This window comes from Ambystoma mexicanum, chromosome 1q, assembly GCF_040938575.1.
Source record: "Ambystoma mexicanum isolate Mex_15411 chromosome 1q, UKY_AmexF1_1, whole genome shotgun sequence".
NCBI classification, from domain to species: domain Eukaryota; kingdom Metazoa; phylum Chordata; class Amphibia; order Caudata; family Ambystomatidae; genus Ambystoma; species Ambystoma mexicanum.
In genome coordinates, this window is record NC_090922.1 from 607,410,393 (window position 1) to 607,426,325 (window position 15,933).

General features: G+C 47.3%; 1 protein-coding gene across 2 annotated transcripts in view; it reads right to left on the reverse strand.

Annotated features, from left to right (window-relative positions):
* ASTN1 (astrotactin 1) overlaps positions 1 to 15,933 on the reverse strand; it is a 1,300,999-nt gene that overhangs the window by 505,874 nt on the left and 779,192 nt on the right. For both annotated transcript variants that reach the window (XM_069641148.1, XM_069641147.1), the window contains one exon: positions 8,635 to 8,719. In XM_069641148.1, coding sequence (XP_069497249.1) covers positions 8,635 to 8,719 — 85 coding nt within the window. The remainder of the gene's footprint in view (positions 1 to 8,634; positions 8,720 to 15,933) is intronic.

Sequence of the window (15,933 nt, forward strand, 5' to 3'; positions counted from 1 at the left end):
TGGTGCCGGACCCTTTCAGCTGGCTTTCCCCTGCAACCTTTACTGTTCTATGAACTTTCTGCAGCTTTCAACTTTCATTCAACACAGTTCGGTTTCTTATCGGTTCTCCACTCAACTCAACAGCTGTGATGAACTTCTTGGCTTTCTTTGTATCGGAGTCAAGGACGGTACCACGGCAGCAAGTGCCTCCTGTTCTCCTGCTTATCAGCGTATTAGCGCTCTGTGTACCGTTAACATCAATTACAGCAAACGTTAGCTATTGTTTGCGGTCTTACAATTTCTTCCACAGAGGAATCACAGGTCTGGGTCGGAAAGGGCAAGGTCGCTTCTCTCCTTGTCACCCCCTTGCTTCTCGCCGCCTTTCTCCTCTTCTTGAACTGCCGTGCTGGATTATCTCTCTCATCATGCGGTTTGCCTTGCTCGTATTGTGATCTCGTGCTCAACCTTTTATCCATGTGGGGCAGGGAAAAGGTTGTCAGGTGTATGTGATTCTGGCCAATTGCCTGACTTTGCCAGACCCTTGCGTTGGGACATGTTAGGTAAATGGCTCTGGTGTTTGTCCGCCATCTTTCGTGCTGTGCAAAAGTGTTTGTGTTAGAAATTGGGGGTTGGGGGCATGGAGAGGTTGAGCATCCTATGAAGTAGGATAGGGAAGAGGCGTTATGAGAAGGTGAATACTGCGTCTCACCCGTCGGTGTTCCCGCTCCAATCCCCGAGGACCCCCGATCCAGGTGATGTTCCCACACTGGTCCACTCCGAGCAACTGGATCCACTAGTGATGGCTGTGTCCTGGCCACCTAGATGACAGAGCCCGGGACTAGTTGGGGAGACACCTTCAGGTTTCTCACAGTGCGAAGTAGAAAACAATTACTGTAGCTACATTTAATGACAAAGTCAATAGTTTTGACATGTGCCTAGTGAAAAAGGTTTTCTTTCTTGCTACTGTAGGTATTGCGATCACATGCTCATTACATTCATGATTTGCCTAGCATTACAATTGCATGTCAAAGTTAACACCATTTTATAGGTTTTGCCAGGATATATTAATACAAAACCTATTGTATGTAGTGTCCTCATAGAGTAAGGAACTCACATTGTTGTCAGGCATGTACACACAATGTCCACTTTTGCCATCAGACAACAGCAGCTAGCGCAATTCCTGAGGCATTTCAATATGTTGGCCTTGTACTTGTATCATGTAGTATAATTTGGTGATTTTGATAGAGCATCATGAAGCTGGACTACTTCTAAGGTCTGTATTCATGTGGGTTAGTATTTCCCATTCATCTTACTCGATAATTCACCCTCAGAATGAAGACAGGCCTAGTCTGTGACAGCAGGGTTTCAAACTTGTAACGTATTGTCCCATTTCCAAAACCAGCACACTGCACATGAGTGATCTATCTGGCATGCAACTATTTGCCAGAACTTAACATATGCCCAAGAACGCACCCCATTAGGTAGATTTTGCCATCAAATGCCTAATTACTCATTTCATTTTCTAGATATTACCCTCCTACGTACTCTGTTACTCTCACCATATACCACTATTTGGCAACAGTTTTTATACTTTATCTAGATACGCAGATTATATGCCAACCTGAGTGCTTCACCTCATAGCCCACCTGCCTCCTCTAGTCTTCCCCTAAAGACCTTTGAAGTTGTTTCCTTCCACTCTGTATGACCTAGCCGTACTTGATATACCTGGGAACAGGCTTGGATTGGCTCCTCGACCTTTCAGCCCGTGGCCGGGCCAAAATCGTCCCTGGGGGGCCGGGCCGGTTTCTGACCACGCCTGGGCTGGTTTGAAAAAATAAAAATAAAAATTGGAAAAAAAAATCTTTTCACATTTCTTTTTTCAATAAAAAAAAAACCTGTAGCCTTCTTAGTTTGATAAATGAGTACCAACACAGGTTGGGTGATATTGTATGCATATTTATTCTATAAAAAAGAAATTAATGTGAGTGCTATACAATAACATATCATTTGGCCTTGGACGTCTGCTCGGAGTCACAGTAATTTAGTGTACTTAGGTACAATGCTATTTGATGCCACTTCCTGTTTTGTCAAGGGGTGAAAGGTCATGTTTCATCGCTTCCTGGGATGTCACGTTGGCGTGGGGTCAAATGACATCACTTCCGGTGATGTCATGCAAGGTCAAGGGTCGTGAGGCGAGGGGTGGGCCACTTTTTTGAGGCGAAAGGTGGGCCACTTTTTTTTGGGTGACCGGGCCTATTTCTTGTCCCAGTCTGACCCTGCCTGGGAACTGCTTTGTTTTTATTTTACCCCCGCCTCACTCTTTCCCTATATTTCACACCCATCTTCAATTCTTCCAGATCATTTGGAACAGCCTCTGAGTGCTGTGTTGACCAACTGAAGAGAGCTATCGGCTCTTGCTTCACTTTCAATTGAGAGCAAAATTGTTGGAAAAATAGATTACATCAGTAGCAATAGACACTTTTGCGGAAGCATCCACTAAGAGAGTGTTCTTCATTTAGGCAACAAACACAAAACATGTTAAAACATTATTTTCTATTAAAATACTGTTGTATAGATAGACTACTCATTAATCCTAAGCACAATTCAATAAAACAGCATTTAAAATGCAATGATTAAACTATTTTGGAGAGTGAGTGCAGTGCGGGATAGCAGTAGAGGAGCAACGTGGGATGAAGCGGGAGCGTATTATGGTGTTGTCTAGAAACCGCCCTGCACATACCCCTTCTCTGTGAATGTCTGGATTGTTGCATACAGGATCCTTCCGGGTGAATTCTAGAGCATCTGCTCGCCTTTCCCCTCTCTTCATGACCGCACGCCTCCTCTTCCATAAGTGAACGGGAACAGATATACTAGCCTGGGAGAAGTGTTAGGCTCCTCGTGCCTCTGCTCCCTGGACACAGGTTCAAAGCACTCTGTTCCTCAGGGTGGACCAAGACGGTTCTGTTCTTCTAAGGCTGCCTTCTCTGCCTGTAGTGCAGCACGAGGGGGAGGGGGAGTGGGAGTGGGTGGGTGCTGAGAAGATGAGCTGTGAGTTCAGTTGCCTTTCCTGTCCTCCTGCTGTGCATCCAATAGCTTCAAAGCGAGCCTGTCGCACCACTCCAATCTCCCCACCGCGCAGTATCAGTGATGCAAAGGAAGAAAGGCATTTTATATAGGACTAATATTCTGTATGAAAAGGATTGAAACCCAGGCCTGACATGGGAGAGATTTGGATATCCAGTTGTGCGTGAACAAACACACATGCTCACATATGCACACACATTGGTAGACACAGAAGAGCATCCAGCCTCACCTTGATAAACACAGGAACACTCTCAAACAGACATGCCCAGGCATGCACAGCCACACTCAGATTCATCCGGATAAGGAAACACCTAGGCCAAACCATAGGGTCATAGCAAAGAAGACAAAAGTTCCCACTACAAGATGGCTCTTACATTTCAGGACACATCAGCTTTAATGATGGCCCAGTGCCCCTCTTTGTCTTTATTTTATTTTATTTATTGAACATTTGTTAGGCGCTTATACAACAGAATTGTGTTTCCTTGTGCCACAAGGTGAAGTGGGTAGGCAACAAGGGGAATAGAAAACATTGGCAAAACAGTAAATATACAGTAAATATTCAATTTTGGTCATACTAGGCCTTGTGACATTCGGTCGTGCAAGTCCAGTGAGGAGAAGTGCAGAAGATAGCAATGGATGGAGAGGGCAGGGAAAAGTGCTGGTGGGGTCCTGGGACGGTGGTGCCAAAGGAAGCAAGAGAGGGGGCATTAGGCTAACTGCTAGGGCGGGTGAATCCAAAGGGTGGGATGAACAGCCGCCAGGCAGGGAGCCCGCAGGGGGCATTGCAGTGGGGAGGACGGTGCTGGTGTCGACTGGGTAGAAGGCCTAGTATCCTGTGAGATTCATGAGGACCAGAACACGGTCACAGCGGCAGTGGGGAGATTAGCAAGAAAGGGAAAGAGGGAAAAAGTATCTTGTTCTGGTACTGCTGAGGCATTCAATTGCACTACCTGGGTATATGATTGCATTTGGTGGTAATAACTGCAATAGAAATAAAGGAATATCTGCCAAACTGGGTGAGCAACTGTACAAGTGAACCAATGATAAAACAGTGCCTTTCAAGGTTGTGACAATGGAATGTCCCCTCCTTCTAACGTGTTACCCGAAGAACTTCTTGAAATGACGTCAACAATGACCTCATTTCATCTGTCGGCATCAGCGCAGCACTTGCTTGCTGGGCCTGGGTGGCCACCTTGGGCTCCTTTTAACTTAAGGCTTCAATGTTCATTCTACACATGCTATGAAATTATCTAAAATGGCTCTTCTGCATGTACAGCACTGATTGGGAAACAGGAGGTCATTCGACTATTGTCTGACATTATGCTCTGTAGCCTCATCCTGTTGTTCTCCAGTGTGGGGAATTTGACCATCCACACGGTGGGTATGCGCTCGCCTGGGCTTTTTAAATGTTTTAAATGCAATTGACTGACAGTAGATCCACCTCTGCAAAATGTGTGGGGCTAATCCGCACACATTTTCCTATGCCCAGCACAAGACATACGCATAGACCCATGTACTCTGGGTGGAACAGTCTACGAGTGCAGTCACCACTGTCATATTTAGTTGAGATCTGACAGGTGGGGTACACTATGCATCTTTATAAGGGGGAGGGCCAAACCTTCCCCCTGCCATGGCCAGAGTAATTAACTAACAAAGGCTCCATGGATCTGTCATGTCGTTTTGTTGAGCCATGTAACTGGTGGCAACATTCACCTACTAATCAGAGTTTAATTCAAACAGGCCCACATGGGGCCTGGCTGCAGAGGCTAACAAATGATCAGGAAACCCCAACCCCCTTTCATATGCACTGTGTCAACCTGATGCCGATTGACAGTGAAATGTCATGTCTCGGACTGTGTGTTTACAGTAGTCATCCTAGCAGGGAGACCTGATTCAGAAGGTACAAGTATGTGAAATGATGGAGCCAGAAAGTCTGGTCTTGCAGCAGCTTTAACAGAGACCTGGTGCTTTAATCAGGAACCACAGAGCGCCCCAGTACCCAGAGAGACCCTTTGATCCACACCAAACAGGAAGATGGGTCGGATTAGTAGTACACAAGGATCAAGTTCAAGACCCTCTGCATCATCCACAAGGCTTTCTGGGGCCTGGGACCGCTGTAGCTCCAACATTCTCTTCCAAAACATCTTCCTTCTCAAGCTATCCACTCATCCAACTCCAGAAACAGTACCAAGCCAGTACACAGCATGACCTGCTAGGCTCTGGAGCAAGCTTCCTAGGTGGGGAGTGCCAGAGAGTCTCTGAACCAAACCAAAGACAAGGCAGCTGCCTGCAACACTCTCCTCAGCTTTGGGGCATCCGCCTTAAAGAGTGACACAAGCCCACTGAAGAAGCTAGGAGGAGTACATCGACAAGCATATACTGACATCCCCCTTAAAGGACATTTTCATCGCTGAACTGCCTGCAGCCTGATACCCACAGCTGTCTCCTGTCTGGAATTCTGTCGCAGAAGCTGCAAAGCACCCTGAAACCGACTCGACCCTGCTGAGCACCAAGAATATCTCCAGCACAAGGTACATTGTGGTTGTGTCCCTCTGGTCCTTCTCTGAAGGCCCCTAGTAACATTTTACAACCCATTGCTCCTTTTCTGTTGAAACCAAGTATTCTTGAACTATTGCAATTATTTGCTATACCGACTACTCCCCTGCCAGTATTCAGAGTGCATCCCTTTTCTGTCTTTGAAACGGTCTGTCCTCTGGATTCCTTTCCAGGGTGGGTTGTATTTCATTGTGTGCTAGAACTGTCTGTTGTGATAATAACAAAGTAGATATTTTTATACAACCTTGACTGGACAGTCTTTTTTATCATTTGGTAATGATTGTATTTTCGCTGTGCAACTAACCAACGATCCACAACCAAGCCTGCTGTTCAATCCACGTTACCAAAATTGGGCAAGGAGATTCATATTTTGCTTGGGTTTCCAATCTGTTTGTATCCCTTCTGGTGTACTAGAGGTGTGGGGCTGACTGCTGGTTTAGAAACCAATACTGATCCCTGGACCACTGGCGCCTGCAAGTTGATTTGTCACACCCAGCCCTCTAGTGCTTGGAGGCAGTATAAAGGAGGAATGCAAAGTATTACAAACGCCTAAATATCATGCATCTAATGGTTGAACTGAGCAGGTCAGACATATCATTGAGTGTGTAGACATGGTCATATTTACCCATGCGATGCTCAGACTTACTATGATGAAGCGGTCATGCGTATTCTTGTTCTGTTGAGACAGACCTGCTTACCTCTGATCATGTTGAGACAGTAATGACTGTCCCTGGTTATGTGGTGATGGTCGTGCTTGCATTGACAATGCTGAGATGTTCATGATTACCCTGGTCATGTTGGGGCAGCAATACCAAACCATGGTCATTTTGAGACAGTCGTGCTTACCGTTCCTCTATGAGGACAGCCACTTTATCCCTGTTATACTGAGGTGGTCATGCTTACAGCTGACTGGGCTTGAATGGTAAACATACTGCTGCCTAGTTTCAGGCTTACTTAGGTTAGGTGGACCCAGCCAGACACAGCTGTAGTTAGCATGAGACATCTAGACAGGCCCTAGCATACCAACAGCTCAGTTTTAAGGGGAGGGCCACGTGGGTGGCTGCTCCGGTGCAAAGGAAGGAAGAGAGGCACAACAAAGGCAGGTGTGAATGTGACTCAGGACGTCAGCAAGAAGAGCGCCCTAAAAGCCCATGAACTACTATTGAAGTAGGTTCATTCTGTCTTAAAATAGACAGCATGTAGTGATTTCTGTTGCAAATTGAGATTAAACTATATTTTTGAATGGCAGGACTCAAGACATGGTCTGTTTGAATGTAACAAATGCCCATTGAAGTTTTTAGCAAAACAGTGAACTTTCATGTAGATACCCTTATTTGATCTTTTCCTTCTTGGTAATCTGTGACCACCAGCTCTAGGTCTTCACATTTGTTTCAGCACTGGGTCTCTTGCACCTTTCACAATTCACCTGCCCACTCCATTTTCCCTTGTGGGTGACCAACTAGAGTATACTTTAATACTGTAGACACATATCTACAATACTAGGTATGATATGTTCAGTATTGAAGCTTGCAATCTGGGCTATACATGTTGACATGTTATGTATCATCTTTACTCAAAGGCAGAAATTAATAGTAAAACAACATTTTCATGTTTTATGAATACCCGTTATTCGTCTGTGTGTTTTTTCTAGCACTTAAATACTTGGATTTGATTGAATCATTGTTTAAATTATTAGTTGATACAAGGTTTTGAATCGGTTAACCATTTTGATATCAACTTGCGGCAGCAGTCTCTCGTTTTTGTTTATGTATTAATAATTGCCCATTCTGCTGCCCGTCCACCAGGGCATCCGGATTTTCCTGTTTGACTAAAAGCCCATGCGTCTTTGATGTGAAAGGCAAGCAGCATGCCACTGAAATGTCTGGTGTGAGTCACTAAAGCCTGCATGTGCGGACTGGGTCTAAGAGCAGAATGCTAATGTATACAAAAAGAAAGCAAGCACACGCTGTGAGGCAACACCTATCCCACAAGCAGGAACAAAAGGGTGATATTCTGATGATCAATCCCCATTAACTCTCTAGACAGGACTCTTCAGACTTTGGAAGTTTTGTTAAACACAGCATTCTTTTTTTCATGTTCCTTATATAAGCCATGCATTTTGCAGTTATATTTCTCAAAGCCACTTAAGTTCAAAGATCATCCACTGAGGTGGGGAAAAAACAGGATAACAAAAGAAATAACCCCTCTGAGATCACAAGATTTCCCTGAACATGCGTGAGAAGGCCATGCAGTCCTTTTTGTTTCCTTTCCATCCTGGGACTTGTAGTTTTCCTTAATTTCTAAGGGAAAAACCTACAAGTCCCAGAATTCAAAGCAAAAACAGGACTGGCTGTCTTTCTCATGCTAGGAAATCGGAAACTTGGCCTCTGCCCTTTTTTTATGAGCAGTACACTTTGAAAATGATGCCAAAAGTTTGTGTATGCGGCACAGTCATTATAAACAGGCAACTATTGCGCCTGGCCGGAGCCCTCTGTCAGAATGTGCAATATAACTAAGTGACTGTACACTTTGCTTGTAAACTTGGCAGAGAGTCAAAGAGGCTCCTCCTCTGCCCCTTGCCAAAATATACATAAACGTTAATCCATATAATGATCCATTGCCTCCATGTCCCCTCCTCTTCCTCGTCCCAGTTCTTAATATGAAGGAGTTAGTCTTCACATCAGTCCCTTATTGCATTTTTTTGTAACACCACTCCCCCACCCTGGTATAAATATGACACAGTACCTGAGCACCTCATGTTTGGTCAGCTGCACTGCAGCCACGTATGGCATTTTCAGGAACCTGCTTGGCTGCGTCTGTGCACACTGATTTTGAGCAGTGATTAAGCTAGTGCTTGCAACGAGTCAAAGTTTGCATCATGGGAGTGTGCCGCAAACTCATGGGGCCGGGGAACATATTTATGTTTGCCCTGGGCACCAAGTTGTCTAGTAACTGCCCTGGGTACAAGAATGGGAGATAGACAGAGTGTGGAGTGTCTTGGCGACTCAGACTTACCCCTGGTTGGTGCCCCACTCGTTCCGGATACAGAGGTTCTTGTGGACCGGGTCTTTCATGTAACCTTCGTAGCACACGCACTCCCCTGGGGACAGAAACAAGCACACTCATGTGAGGATTCAGTTGTTGCAGTTGTCTGGACCCTACTGCGACACATGTAATTGTTTTCTCATGCTCCCCCCGAGACAGTAATCTAAAACAAGGCCTGTCAGAAAACGACTCAGGCTCGACCATCCTCCTGGCGGAAGCTTGTCATTCCCACAAGGACAAGTCAAGTCGCGCGCCAAGCTGTGTGTGTCAGGAGATACAGCGGCACGCCATTGCCCAGATCACTCAATAGCACCAACGACATCTGCTGTGGATAGGGTGACCAGATTTCCAAAATAAAAAACCGGGCCGGCCACAAACATAAAAGGACTAGCATGGCAGACCCTCTCGGCCCCCTTTTTGCCGTATGTACATGCAATATTTCCAGGACTGAACTGCTATCCTGCAAATAAACTGTACAGTTTTGATTTTTAATGTAAGCATTTTATTAAGAAAGGAGCTTTTGCTCCGATTGATATTACATGCTTTCCTATCTGTGGGGTTTCTTAGTCAGTCTGTGTGACTCAAACTGGTAATGCCTATAGTGAGTACGTGAAAGTTTGGGGGTTCATACGCCTGGGATGTCAGAGGGACATCATGTAAAATGTTAATTATTCCGATGTTTGCTTGGCTTATAATTGTTGTCCGCCATCAATATTCAATCATTTCATGCTGGTAACCTTCCCTTTATCCAAAGACAAGGACCCTCTCTTTTTTAAATCAAAAACCCCATCGGGACAGGGGGAGAGAGGGGCTCATTCCGGGATTGTCCCGGAAAAATCACAGCCGCCCTACACAACTGTGGTCCTGATTGGCTACCACTGCATACTGGACCGGATGCACACTACAGCAAAGATACACATGCGTGAGATGCCACGTTAGCGGAAAAGTGTCCCCAGGCGAGTATGACACCCACTATTCCGTGCCTAGGTTTAGATCCCATATGCAAGGATGCAGGTTCTGCAGAAACATGCACACAGCGCAAGTGCCTCCACCGGACCTGTGAACAGGCGCATTACACACTTGTATTGATCTCTGCAGTCACCAATTTAGCAGGTTTGAACAATGCAAACATAAAGGTCTATAGTACTGCCACTTTGCATTGGTGCGTGTGCAATCAGCACAAGGGCAAACATGAACGGAAAGGATAGGTTTGTTGCACTTTGGCAATCTCTGCCCTAGTGCTAATTGCCCTTGCACCGATGCACAGGCATACTAATATGGCCGAAAGGAGGATGCGTTTACATGGATGTTTGGTGTGATCGCTTGGTTTACACTGATGCAGTTGTGGGAAGCAGCCGGCGCTGAGGCGTTCTTGAGAGAATGGGCAGGTTCTTGGCATCAACAGAGGCACTTTGGGCCTGATTCACAGAGCATTTTTCAATGGGATTGCGTCATTACATAAGGCTCCTCTGAATCAGGCCCTTCATTGTTGCAGAAATACTTACATGTGTAGGCCACTGAACATTCATTTAGGCAGGGCTTAATTTGTAAAAAAAATAAATGCCAGGTCTCAAATATTTTCTAGCACTCCTGTGACACTGCAGGTGGCCATTTCCCCACCACTGATGCTCCCCACAGTGTCAGCATATTTGGGGTGACACTACAGCTCCCACCTGCTCATTGTGGTTGATGGATTCACGGACTATCACCGCTTCATTATCAAAGGGAGTCTGAGACAATAAGTGCTGGGGCTCAAAAATAAGTGCCAGTGCTGAGTCCTGGCAAACACCCCCACAAACTAAGCACTGCCTTTAGGACTGACTGGTTTCGGATGTCTCGTTGACACACTCGCTATTCCAGAAGCACGAGGCTCCAGTAAATGATCGGTGATACTTCCTTTTTTTATGAAGCTGCTTGAGTCACTTGTCTCACTTATTCATTCTTCATGTCTAGAATCATCCTCTTTTCTTGACTCCCTTCTGTCAGGTTTCCATCCGGGGTGGGGTACAGAGAGTATCCTGGTCTCCGTGGTGGATGATTGGAGCATGCTGGTGGATCAGGTTGGTGTGTGGGCCCTTATTTTGTTAGAACTCTCGGCGGCCTTCGACACTGTGGACCACTCCATCTTGGTCTCACGGCTCGCCACAGCAGGCCTGTCTGGAGCCGTCCTGGCATGGTTGACTTCCTTTCTTTCTGAGAGGAGTCAGTCACTTCTGCTCTCAACTTTTCTGTCTGTGGCAACCAACTCGCTGTATGCAGACCACATTAGTCCAGTGCTGCGTGATCTCCACTGGCTTCCGGTTGCCCAGAGAATCAAGTTTAAATCTCTTTGCCTGGTTCACTGGGCAGTGTCAGGACATGGGGTTGAATATCTGAGGGAAGAATTCTGCCGCTACATTCCGGCTCGTCTACTCCGCTCGAGTGTGGCCAATTTCTTGGTCATCCCTAGAGTTCATCTTTCCAGAGTGGTGGGGTCGAGCCTTTTTGTTCGCAGCCACCAAACTATGGAATGGCCTCCCCACATGTCTTAAGGGGATGGAGAACCATCTCTCGTTTAGGCGTGCTCTGAAAACCTTTCTTTTTTAGCTGATACTCCGTGCTGTGACCTGGACAATCCTTGCGCCAAGATGCCTTCGGGTAAACGTGCACGCTGTAAAGGTTTCTAACATAATATAACATGCAATGGTTATTCCCAGCATGCAGCAGCAGGATAACACGTACATACAAATCTGTCACTTTGGCGAACACTGCTGAGACTTCAACCGCAAGATGTGGACACAATGAAAATGCAGTACTTAGATAACGTCAGTGGTACTCTGCGCCATTCGTGTAAGTTATTGCCTATCTTCATAAGCAAAGCTCCCCAGAGGCTTTCCTGAAAGCTGTAGTCATGCAGACATGATAGCTTTATCTGAAAATGGCCCGATGTTTTAAAGACAAATGTAATGCTATATAACTCATTTGGGAGTTCTTAGAAGCAAGATTCTACCTGATTTAAAGGTTATACAACAAGCAGGATCATATCTGTGTGGGGGCTGTGACAGTCACAGTACCAACCGCATGCTCTGCCCACCACCCAACTGATGGTAAAGGTAACAGTGCCATAAAACAAACCCTAACCCAGCCAGCGAATCACCCTACTCAAATTCTCTGCGAGGGAGGCAAACTACTACCTAGAGAGAGTAGGGGAGTTCCTTGTGCATTAAAACCTCATGATTAACCTCAAATGTCACAGAGGGAGGCACGGGGAAACATTCACTGGGTGCTCCACGAGCCACTGTACACTACACTTTTTAACTGTTATTCCAGGAGCAATCAGGATATTCTGGAACAGATTTCCGAGAATGCAGCATGCTCAAAATTCCTGAAGCAGAACTGTGAATGTCCCCCAGGAATTCAGAAAAAAGACAAGGGGCCTCATTACGAGGAGGGCAGTAAGGGGTTAATGGTGCCGGTAAAGCTGCCGGAGCCGTTAACCCCTTACCGCCCCATTACGGGGTCTGCTCGCGGGACCCGCTAAGGACGCCTGGGTTAACGGGTACGTTGTTAGCATCATCCCCATTCCCATTGAGCCCTACGGGGGCTGAAAAGAGAATGGGGATGTACCGGAGTACTGGAGTGGCAGAACAGAACAAGCTGGTATCACCAGCGTGAGGCAGGCTGGCTTCGCTGGCTCGGGCACGGTGGAGAGGCAGGGGGGATGATGGCGCAAAAGTCCTGCATAAAGGGGAGGCCAGAGTGCAAGGTAAGCACAGTTCTCTGCCTCACCCGTGGGGATTTCGTGCCACTATGCTCATGCCGCCTGGACCCGCACCAACTCAACCGCCAGAGTCGTTTTGTCTTTTTAATGTTGATCTTGCCTGAAGTATGTCTGTGGTCTGCTCCATTAAAAGGCAAAGAGCAGCGTACCCAATGGTGTTAAGGTTATTGAAGAGGTTGGTGTTGTTGTGTCTGTCTGGAAATGTGCGCTTTTGGGTTAAACACGTGCCTGGCATTCATAACAATGCGGCTGATGCTTTGTCCCGTTTTAAACTGCAGGAATTCCAGGGGAAGGGACAGGGGCCTCACCATGATGCGCCGCCATTGGGAGCAGGAGTCATGGTCTGCTTGGAACACCTGTCAGTGTAAACATCTTATTGCGTGGGTGTTTTATATGGGGAAATTCACAATTTTGGTTTCATTATGTTTTAATAAAAATGTGGCCAGAGTGGCATGCAAAATGTGCATCTAGTGTGTTCACTCCTGCCTTGGCAGTGCCCCCTTGCAGAGCCCAAAAAGGCAAAAGACCCACCCTTTGCAGGGATGCCAGGTTGGGATGGCTGGGGGGGACGAGGGGCTGGCTGGGGCTGGAGTTGCTGGTGGTGCCGACTAGACACCAGAGCAAACTGGTTTCACCAGTGTGGGGAAGTCCGGCTTTGCGGGCTGGGGTTCGGCTCGGAGGGGGCACGATTGTACACAAGTCCTGCATAAAGGCGAGGCCAGAGTGCAAATTAAGCATAGATTTCTGCCTCACCCTTGGGGATTTGTTTGCCACTGTGCTCCTGCAACCTGGACCCGCACCGACTTGACATCTGGCTGCATTGTGTGTTTTTCTTCCCACTCACCCAGAATTTCCGAGTTTGGGGGATTCGGGGGAGGACCATGTGGACACAAGGATCCCCTTTCGGGGGACTCCGGACCTGGAATAGTGTGGAGGGGAGGGTAGAGGACGCCCTCCCATCATAATAGTTGACCAGCCACTGGGAGGCCCCAGCAGGGGAGGGGTTGGGGGGGTGGGATCAGGGGTCTGATTGGGCAAGGAGGAAGCATGATTTTCTTTAGGGTGTCCACGCTGTGCAGTGCCACAATCTAAGGCAGAAAGGAAACGTTGGCCATTAAAAAGTTCCAAATGGCACCTTTCATTCAGCACCCCTTCCCATTGTGAGCTAGAAGCACAGGCAAATGTTTGCATTGTCTCCAGACCACTAGCACCACTCACCCTGCTACTTTCAACCAAATGCTATGCTGTCCCCATTCACCATGACAAGCTATTGGTGACCACCTCAGGCAAACTTTCCCTGGTGTTAAACCTGCAGATATGCACTCACTTGATGAAAATGCAGATGTTTTTACACAATGTCCTGCCGTTAGCAAAAGAGATAACCACACACTGCCTCATCTCACCCAGGCTGGAATATGGAAACTGTGCTTACTTTAGTCTTCTGCTTATTCATACTTTACAGACTCCAACGTATCCAGAACGCTACTGTTCACCCCTCACTGCTATTCAATCTCCCCACTGTCTGCCTGTTCTCAAGTGTATCATCTTCAAATCCCTCTTATGATCCAACGGGGCTTCTGCAAGCCTGGTACAAGCCTCCCTTGCACTCAGATTTAATCCAGGCATAAAGACCTGGCTATCAACCATGAACCCTGAGGGCTTCAGACCCAAACTTTCCTCCTGCGCCAAGTCCCTTGGGTGCCACATCGACAAACACCTCTGCTTCAAGATACACATAGCTAAGAACATTCAGACAGCTTGGTATCAGCTCTCCATCCTGCAGAAAGTCAAGCCTTTCCTACCTCCGGACAGCTTCAGATTCACTGTTGTATCCCACCTGGATGGGGGCAATGCCCTCCTTGAAGGCCTCGAGTCATCCTCCTTTGGGCCCGTGAGAAGTGTCCTACATGCAGCTGCATGCCTCATCAAGGGTCTGCGTAGATACGACCACATCACTGCAGCCCTCGTCCACCTTCACTGGCTACCAGTGCACGCACAAATCACCTGCCCCCCAAGCCCAATTACTAAAATTAGATGTCCTTGCTCCAAGAAGTGCCTTGCGATTGGTGATTCAATGCACTTTGCGCATTTTCTGCAGCAGGGTCTGTTTTACTTGAGGTCTGCCTTCCATCCAATCTGCTGCAGGAGCAGTGGGAGGCCCAGCTACCTCTGACTCGTAGCACCTCAAGTTATCTCGGCTACATCTCACTCAGCTAAGAACTACTTGTCACCCTTCATGCCCCCCTATAATTGTCCTGTCTCTGCTTTTCACCCTGGTCTGAGTGGCTTGACTCAATGGCACAGTGGCAGTTGCTGCTGAAACCTTCTGGGAAAGGGCAACAACCAGCCACTATAATTTGCTTGAAGGTAGCTACGAACCCTGTTTTTGGCGACCGAGGATGCCTTGTGCATATGATTTGTTTGCAAATGTCTTGCTGCTAGGCCACCTGCTGAGTTTGTCGTGCATTGTGCAGTGTCACAGTGCAACTTCTCCCTCTCTCACTCTCCCCCTTTCCAACTCTCTGCTCTCTCCCTCCATGGTGCTCTCCATCCCTCTCATTTACTCTAACTGCTACTCTATCATCTACCCTGCCTTTCTCTCAAAGTCTGGAAGAGAAAAGATCAAAAAATATGTCCTGGTCTCCAATCCAGGCCTGCACAGCGATGACACCTACCTCAATGCTTCGTCCAGGGAGACTGTCACAGACATCCTCTTTGTCACTCCCTCTCCGGACCTATGGACCCCACACATGGTCTCTGTCCTCTCCCCTTTCTCTTCATCGCCCATTAATGTGGCACCATATGGGAAGTACTCTTGACATGCTTCTCATCCTCTAGGTGCATCATTAATGTCTATCAGAATGACACTGTCATGGCCCAGGGCTCTCAGTCCATCCTCCTTCTTCTTGATAGGCGTCTTCAATCTCTCATCAACTTCCTCCCCTCTCCTGCCACTACTGCATCTGCCACCAATCCTGCCCCTTCTCCTCCACTGACGGGTGTACCACATCCTTGTACCCCTACCCGGAAGACCTTTAAAGGTAGCAACCAGCTTCACCTAGCTACCCTCAACTCTCGCTCTGCTGTTAACACTCCTCTGGTATCTGTCCCCTTCTTGCAGATGTTGACCTTGACATCTTTGCTCTCACTGAGACATGGTTCATTGCCAGCTCTGACACTGCTTTTGACACACTCCTCCTGGAAGGCTACAAGAACCTCTCTAAGCCCAGGACTAACCAGTCTGGAACGAAGTGGCCTTGATCTTCCCTGAATGGGTTCCTGCTACTATCATTCCCACTCAGACCTACTCTTCCTTCAAATGCCTCATCTGCAGGCTTGGTGTCTCTCCAACCATCTCGTTAACTATCACCACCATCTACAGGACCCCTGGTTCGGTCTCCCTCTTCCTCTCAGAGTGGTCTGACCTCACCTCTTCTCTCCGTGCCGCCACCTCCAAGCTTCTCCTCCTCTGAGACTTCAATATTCACCTTGACTCTCCTGACTCAGCC